The sequence below is a fragment of the Alosa sapidissima genome, chromosome 15 (genome assembly GCF_018492685.1).
Source record: "Alosa sapidissima isolate fAloSap1 chromosome 15, fAloSap1.pri, whole genome shotgun sequence".
NCBI classification, from domain to species: Eukaryota; Metazoa; Chordata; class Actinopteri; order Clupeiformes; family Clupeidae; genus Alosa; species Alosa sapidissima.
The window spans coordinates 29,592,971-29,601,954 of record NC_055971.1 but is presented as its reverse complement, the minus strand read 5'-3'; the positions used below and the strand labels follow the sequence as shown (position 1 = coordinate 29,601,954).

At 43.7% G+C, this 8,984-nt stretch overlaps 1 protein-coding gene across 5 annotated transcripts in view; it reads right to left on the bottom strand.

Annotated features, from left to right (window-relative positions):
* eml2 (EMAP like 2) overlaps positions 1-8,984 on the bottom strand; it is a 35,055-nt gene that overhangs the window by 5,510 nt on the left and 20,561 nt on the right. For all 5 annotated transcript variants that reach the window (XM_042064042.1, XM_042064041.1, XM_042064043.1 and 2 more), the window contains 7 exons: positions 7,590-7,659; positions 6,283-6,393; positions 5,153-5,248; positions 2,835-2,969; positions 1,932-2,031; positions 1,341-1,495; positions 528-653 (listed from right to left, as the gene is read on the bottom strand). In XM_042064042.1, the coding sequence (XP_041919976.1) occupies positions 528-653; positions 1,341-1,495; positions 1,932-2,031; positions 2,835-2,969; positions 5,153-5,248; positions 6,283-6,393; positions 7,590-7,659 (793 nt within the window). The remainder of the gene's footprint in view (positions 1-527; positions 654-1,340; positions 1,496-1,931; positions 2,032-2,834; positions 2,970-5,152; positions 5,249-6,282; positions 6,394-7,589; positions 7,660-8,984) is intronic.

Genomic DNA, 8,984 nt, shown 5'->3' with positions numbered 1-8,984 from the left:
CTGGGCTGGGCTGGGCTGGGCTGGGCTGGGCTGGGTTGGTTTAGAATAGAGGGTTATCATGGCTGGGCTGGGCTGGGCTGGGCTGGGCTGGGCTGGGCTGGGCTGGGCTGGGCTGGGCTGGGCTGGGCTGGGCTGGGATGGGTTGGTTTAGAGTAGAGGGTTATCATGGCTGGGCTGGGCTGGGCTGGGCTGGGCTGGGCTGGGATGGGTTGGTTTAGAGTAGAGGGTTATCATGGCTGGGCTGGGCTGGGCTGGGCTGGGCTGGGCTGGGCTGGGCTGGGCTGGGCTGGGCTGGGCTGGGCTGGGCTGGGATGGGTTGGTTTAGAGTAGAGGGTTATCATGGGAGTAGCTGGGCTGGGCTGGGTTGGTTTAGAATAGAGGGTTATCATGGCTGGGCTGGGCTGGGCTGGGCTGGGCTGGGCTGGGCTGGGCTGGGATGGGTTGGTTTAGAGTAGAGGGTTATCATGGCTGGGCTGGGCTGGGCTGGGCTGGGCTGGGCTGGGCTGGGCTGGGCTGGGCTGGCGTACCTGTACGATGGGCGAGAGTGCCCCGGAGAAAGAGCCCTGCAGGATGGCGTTACGGGTCGTGCCCACAAACAACTCCTCCTGCTTCCCCTCCGCCAGGGAGCGCACAGGCCCAAACGCCTCGGGAACCTACAGGATAGGAAGGAAGGAAGGAAGTAGGTTTTATATAGCGCATCTTTTATGCACACACCGCAACCCAAAGTGCTCCAATAGCAGGGATGGGCAAAAATACATCAAAATGTATTTTAAAATAAAACATCAAATACCCTCATTTTAAGTGTATGAAAATAAACTCAAAATACAGTAGCCATGCCATATCAATATAAAACAGCGTATTTTTGTATACTATAAAAATCACTTTGCAAACCTTCCATATCTGTCTGTGAAAATGAAAGTATGACATTAGAAAGACAAACAAAAGTTAAGGTTGCTTTTGACATATGCAGAAATATTTCACCGCAAAACAGACGATGTGCGCTGTTTTCATACAGTACATAAGGCGGAATACCTAATCAATCGCTATTAGCACTTCTCCCCTCATGTGTTTGCACGCTACTCCCACTTTCCCCTCGACTTTCCCATAATGCATTTGCATAAGTAAGAGAAGAGCGGTTTGCCATTCTGCGCTCCAGTGGCGGGCAAAATGCGCTCTTATCCATGTGCGGTCAGTTTTGTAAGTAAGATGGCATGTATTAAGGTGCAAATAGTGTCAGAAACAGGCGGTAATTTGGCGCTAATTCTTAGCACATCAGGCCCTGAGCCCTGTGTAGGATGGGATGGGGGGCGTTTGGACGGCTTCTGAGGGCTCCACCTCACCTCGGTCTCGGCCTGCTTATGGTACTCGTGGTCCCAGTGGACGACCCGTCGGTCTTTGCCTCCGCCCGACACCAGCGTGCCGTCCTTCAGCACGCACAGGGAGAAGATCCCGCCCTCATGGGCGCCCGACACCGCATGACTGATCCTGTTCCCACCTGCCAGTCAAACACATATGCGCCAATCAAACACCAGATAATCACACATGTGCCAATCAAACACCAGATAATCACACATGTGCCAATCAAACACCAGATAATCACACATGCGCCAATCAAACATCAGACAATCACACATGCTAATCCAAATGTGCAATGCTGAACACCTAGCTAAGCACAATCCTTAAGGTTTCTGTTAGAAATCAACCACTCAAAGGATGAGACCCTCTCAGAAACCTGCTTCATTCCTAATGGAAGTGGACACATTGTATATTCAGCACATTATATATTTAGCATCTTTACATGGCACTTTGCACTTCCAATGGTTCTTTTTTCTTCCTGCAATATGCACTGTGGATAAACGGAACCGTAAGCAGAACCGTAGGCTGTGATAAACGGAACCGTAAGCAGAACCGTAGGCTGGTGTGAGCCTGACCTTTGGCCCAGACGTAGATGTTGCCACTCGAGTCTCCGGTGATGGCGTCTCCATTTTCAGCAAAAGCCACACACAGCACGTACTTGGGCTTCTCGTGTTTCTGAAAGGGAAATGTTCACAATTGTCACATTATTAAATGTAGTCGTTTACAGAAGACATTTCATGCCCAGTTTACAGTGCAAAGTAAATATTCATGAAAAAAAAAACAAAATATGAAATATATTTATGAAATGACATGGAAGCATTTCCTCAGTGACTCTGTGCGAACTGGATTGTGGTGTATGTGTACAAACACACGCTGTGGTGTATGAGCATGTGTTCAGCCTTGTCCCCCACAGTGCTGGATAAGGGTCCACTGACCAGCTGATATTTTACTGGCCTCCACTGCAGCCTGCACATGGTTTTGTTTTGCTGGAGCCCAACGCAGCTGATTATCCAAATGACTGCTCCTAGCTTAAAGAGGTGCTAATGCACACAAAAATCAGCTGCTAAGTGTTTGCCATCGCTCTCTCTCTTCTCTCTGTCTGTCTGTCTTTCTCTCTTCTCTTCTCTATCTCTCTCTCTCGCTTGTTCGCTCACTAATGAAAACCTGCCTGATATCTGCTCTCCAGCATGGCGGTTTGCAAGACTCTGGTGGTTTAGCGTGAGAGCTAGCAGCCCCACAGAGTCTGCTGATGTGAGTTTGGCACTTGTGAGTGTGAGGAGAGCAGACAGTCTGGAGACAATCTGCTGCATCTGTGAACGAGACAATGAAAGTGGCTGCAGCTACTGTCTTTTGCTGTAAAACTGGTGTCTGGCCTCAACACAGCCTTGCATGTGAAGCTGTAGTGTTCACCACTGCTGTCTGAAGACATGTCAATATACGTCCTGCTACGTGAAGCACGAGACAAGTCACACGCTTACCTCAAACAGGCCTTGCCTCTTGGTCAGAGTGTTGCCCTCCATGGTCCAGAAGTTGATGTGGGATTTCCCGCAGGTGACGATCAAGCTGGCCTCCATGGGGTGGAAGGCGGCTCCCAGCACGGAATCATTAGAGCACTAAGGCATTCAGAAAATAAAAGAGTATCTTACTGCACAATCAGCCAGCTTTCTGTCTTTCATGTGTAATGAAGACAACAACTCAAATCAGGAGTGCAAGTTAGATACTAGGTGCTACTTAATTGATCAACGCATTACTAGTTGAAGGGGACCTTCATAAACATTTTCATAAACACTGAATAACATATGTACAGTTAAACATATTATACATATTAGGGTAATACATGATTGTACATGAGGATCTCCATCTATTCATACCCATGTATTGGCCATTCAGACACTCATGGCATGGGTAAACTCATAAGATGGGAAACTCGTAAGATGTGAAAGATTAGAGGATACATTACTATGTCAATACAGTGCACTTTCATTATATGCAATGTTGAGAGTACTGACAAAAGTTATCCATCAGTGTTGTAACATCATTTTCAAATAAATTGTAAATTGACTAGTGTTTTCACTTTTAAACCTACTGTATATGGCAAGAATGCTTGCTAATGTCTGGTTTCTAGGATTTGTTATTCTGTGAGGACTCCTGGTGGCCTTTGTGAGTAATTGCACCACTAATGAGGTAAACAACAAATGTCCCACTGATGTAACGTACAGCGAGTCATCGCATCTTAGCCCACAACTCCACTGCTGAGCTAACCTTAATGCACTGGCAAATGCCAAGCTCCATGGCAACAGACACATAAAGCAGAGCACTTAGACAGTCTGTACGGCCTTTCAATTCACCCACTGTCCGTTGGGAGATGAGGGAAAAAGTCACCTTGAGATTTTATGACTCTACATGCAGCGAGCACAATTCACGCTCCACTGGTTTTTACTGCTCTCAGGAAATGAAGCGAGGGGGCAGGGGACATCCTGAGATTTATTTAAGTCTGCGCAATACATAATGATAGCAATCTAACAGCAGAGATGAGTATCGGATCCATCTATATGCGCACTGTTCTTTTTTTGCTACACTGTGCTCACACTGATGGCGATCGTGCTTGTGGTTTGCCGTGAGAAAGCCTACAACCTCAAACTAACACCAAGATCTTAACACGCAGAGGAAGCTGTGGTGTAACTGTGTTTTGTAGTGCTATTATCCACAATAGTGAATTAGTAAACATTGACGACTATACTGAGATTTGCTGTGCTGATCGTGCTTTAGACGCCTAAATTTAGTGCGAGAGAGCGAGAGAGAGAGTAGGCTACTGTAAAGTATTGATAGGCTACTGTAAAGTATTGATAGGCTACTGTAGTGTATTGATAAGCCACTGTAGTGTATTGATAGGTTACTGTAGTGCATTGATAGGTTACTGTAACATATTGATCGGCTACTGTATTGACAGGCCAATGTAGCTTATTGATAGGCTGTTGATAGGCTACTGTAGCATACTGATAGGCTATTGATAGGCTACTGTAGTGCATTGATAGGTTACTGTAACATATTGATCGGCTACTGTATTGACAGGCCAATGTAGTGTATTGAGCTATTGATAGGCTACTGTAGCATATTGATAGGCTATTGATAGGCTACTGTAGCGTATTGATAGGCGACTGTATTGATAGGTTACTGTAGTGTATTGATAAGCCAATGTAGCGTATTGATAGACTACTGTATTGATAAGCCACTGTAGCGTATTGATAGGCTACTGTAGTGTATTGATAGGCTACTGTAGTGCATTGATAGGTTTTTGATCGGTTACTGTATTGACAGGCCAATGTAGCGTATTGATAGGCTATTGATAGGCTACTGTAGCATACTGATAGGCTATTGATAGGTTACTGTAACGTATTGATCGGTTACTGTATTGACAAGCCAATGTAGCGTATTGATAGGCTATTGATAGGCTACTGTAGCGTATTGATAGGTTACTGTAGTGTATTGATATGCTATTGATAGGCTACTATAGCATATTGATAGGCTACTGTAGCGTATTGATAGGCCACTGTAGTGTATTGATAGGCCAATGTAGCGTATTGATAGGCTATTGATAGGCTACTGTAGCGTATTGATAGGCTGCTCACAGAGCCTAAACAATGTACAAACACCAGAGCGCGCACACAAATCGGACAGCTAAAGGACAGTGATGACTAGAGATGTTGACAAAATATTTAGAAAAGAAACTGAGCATAGAGCAGAGAGTAGTAAAAGTTGAAAAGCTGTGTGTGAGAGGGGTGTATGGGGATCTGACCTTGACTTCGGCCAGCTGCTTCTCCTTCTGCCAGTCCCACACAGACAGGATGTGATCGTTGGCATCATCCACAGCACACAAGTGTGCCCCTCCGTTCTACTCACACACACACACACACACACACACACACACACTATTATAAAACAGAAACACACACTGTGTGCAAATGCATATTTATACAGTATCTGACAACAATTGTCTTCCAGGTTAAAAGGTTAAAATCCATAAGCTTGATGAATGAAAGTACCAGCACTAGTTTACTAAGCTGCTTCTCTAGTGAAAGTACCAGCACTAGTTTACTAAGCTGCTTCTCTAGTGAAAGTACCAGCACTAGTTTACTAAGCTGCTTCTCTAGTGAAAGTACCAGCACTAGTTTACTAAGCTGCTTCTCTAGTGAAAGTACCAGCACTAGTTTACTAAGCTGCTTCTCTAGTGAAAGTACCAGCACTAGTTTACTAAGTAAACAGTGGGAGCGTGACTAACCTGTTTGCCTTTATATTGAGTAATATCGTTAACGTTATCATGTTATGAAACAAACTGCAGTTTTTTTTGTTCATCTTCTGCGACAGGGCTGGAGGGGTCTGTGAATTGATGTCATTAAGGTCATAACACATCACTGCTCACTGTAAATAAGCTGGAAAAGGATCAATACAGGCAGTACTGTATATATTCTACACAGAGGGCAAGTGGCTTGGACATGATCATGATCATGACACATGATGTGATGACACTGAGTTCCATTTAACCAATCAATGTCTGATTTTTCCACCATTACTGCCACTGGATGGTTAGGATCAGCTGGTGGTCAGTATATCTCAGGCAGAGAGACTCACTAATCCATAGCAACGTGGCCCATACATTATCACTACACATGCAGGGTGTGTTTTGGTTTATTGTTATTTAAAATATAAATGTTTATTAACAAAGCAATCATGAAGGGGCAGTGTAATGAGAGTGTCTCCTAATGTCTCCTCCAAATGAAAAAAAAAAAAAAAGACTGAGCTAGCATTAAAAGGCCTATATCAGTAGCATCGTATTTATGAATAAAGACATGCCTGCCCCTTTAGAGCATAAGGGCCGTGTCAGTAACACAGTGCAGCATGTGTCTGGAGCTTGTACTGGAGCCATACCGACTTGGAGAAGGCCACACAGGTCACGGCGCGGTCGAACACGCCCATCCCGATGACATGAAGGGTGTTGAGGCTGACCGAGTCCCACACACGGGCATGAGGGGCCAGGGCCTTCACAGACATCACATAAACACACACACACACACACACACACACACACAAACATATCATCACGTCAACAACATTGACAGAGCAAAGCTTCACACAAACATCACACAAACACATCATCATATGAACAGCAAGGCTAATCTTGCAGAACCTGGTGCTTACAACACTAATGTTATGGGTTCAATTTATTCCCTGTGGGTACACAAACTGATGTTGTGCATACATAACATAACTGGAGAAAAAACTGTTTTAGATTTGATTTAATTTTTCAACAGTATGCTAAAGGAGTATTAGTATACATAGGTTCAGTTTGTTTGTTTGTTTAATTTAAGGCCATTTCCGCAACTAAGGCTATTTAATGGCCAGAGCACTGTGTGTTACAGAAACTTAAAGGAGAATTCCGGTGTGATATTGACCTAAAGTGTATTGAAACATGATACCGAGTGTGAACGTATGTCTCATAGCCCATCTCGGCTTGTCCCCTGCACTCCAAAATCTGGCGCTAGTTAGCCGATGCTACCAACAGCTTTTTCAATAGTGGTGCTTCGGCATCGGGCTAGCCATGCAAATAAATCACTGTTTTACACCCATTTACGAGGCTCAATGTATCTCCACACTTCATTGGTAGACTTCCGAGGGCCCTGACATTTAAAACGAGACATTGAGAACTTTGAAAAAGCACTGGTAGTTTACTTACAAGACGATTTATACAGACAGTATCTTCATGAAGTTTAGCGTTTGCAGCCATCTTGAATTTAGTCACGATAAGTCGAGCAACGAGTAAGAATAAACAGGTATGATAAGGGATCAGATTCCAAAAGTAATTCAGTGGAAATGCATGGATTCCAGTTGCTGCTACTGGAAGAAACTGGAATCCATGCATTTCCACTGAATTATTTTTTGTGTGCATACAGTTTTTGTTTTGGAAAACCTAAAACCATTTTCAACTGACCATCTACTAATTTTATTTATGCATATACATAGGTTCAGAGTCAACCCTCAATATCTCAGTTCATACAGACACATAACATTTAGATTTACAATTTAGTCAATTAAAATACACAGTAGCCTACTTGTCTGGAAATTATATTATGTCATTCATTATACACATATCATTATACACACATTTCTGTCATTCTTGCACTCCCTAGTAATTCAACTGTGTTTGGAACACTCTGCTCCACCACCACGCGCATTACCTTGCCGTCTTTAGAAGTTCCAGCTACTTGTCCTGTTGCGATGGTGACCATGTCTGGGTGGATGGCCAAGCTGCGGAGAGAGCAGGGTCAAGTTCATTGGCTGGAAGAAGCCAAAGCTTTCTCAATAGTCACCTAGGGAACGGAGCCTGGCGAGCATCCGCTCAATCAAACAAACAGTTATTGTTCAACTTGGCCTCTTTCAACAAAAACCATGCTCTGCGCCAACAAACGCTAGCATTTACATGCTTACGAAACTGAACTTTAGCTCATTGTAAATATTATGTGATATAATATGTGAGATTTCAGGTTCAATACATCTTAGGTCAGTTCAAAGATTTTAAACTTGTAAAGTGTGGACTGCCAAGTTGATATTTTAAAATTCATGCAGCAGCTGTCTCATTAATGAAGCCTGTAGTCTACAGGGACCTCTGAGGCCCTCTGACCCAGAAGGCATTCATCATTCACATGTCTATTAATCTAACTGTGTGATCCAGGAGGAAGGATGAGGGTGTATCACTGTTTTTGCTGCTGGGAATGTTTTGGATAAGGCCAAAGGGAAAGTGGATTATTTTATCTTTGTATGACACAAAGGAAGCTCGGAGTCAGCCAATAGAGTAGGACCGATAGTTCGGTCGAATGCAAATCTGATTGGAAACAAACCGTGTTTCCTTATTAAACATCATCACCATCTCATTTGGCTGTGCAAACGAGTGCATGAGGCCAACTGTTCCTGCCAGTAGCACACAGACCTCGATCAGGAAAATACACAAAGCTCACTAAACACACACAGCTCACAAAATACACATCCTGGCCCTGGCGGTCATTGGCTCAGTGTCACGGCCCCATGTCATGACTGTCATTTCTAAAATGACATTTTCGAAAACTCTCAAACTTGCACTTGGAAACCTACAGTAAGGGAATTTTTTTCTGAAGGTGTGTAAGTGCCAGTTTATGAAGTGTGAGTGACCACGCTGGATTTAAACACTGGCTTTCAACGCTGGATTTAAACGTTTGATACATACACTATAACATTTCTATTGTTTTCCTTTAACCTCATAAGTGCAAAATAACTCCTGTTATACCATGGTCAAGGTTGAAAAGGGTGTCGTTTAAAAAGTGATATACTACACCTATGAAGTAGATCTGGTAAAAAAAAGTTGTTCCATATCAATGCTTATGAATAGTAACTATAACAACGATAGTAGGACGACGGTTGAGCCTGGAGGCAGGCTTCGCAACAATGGAATCAACTGTAAACAGCTGAAAAAACTAACGATTTTAGCTCTAAAACTCATTTAGTATTAACAATTGATTTCATATTTATTTATTTTGTAAGTGACCATGGTATAAACGGGATAATGCCCTTCGATGCGTCCATTATCAGAAATAAATGGA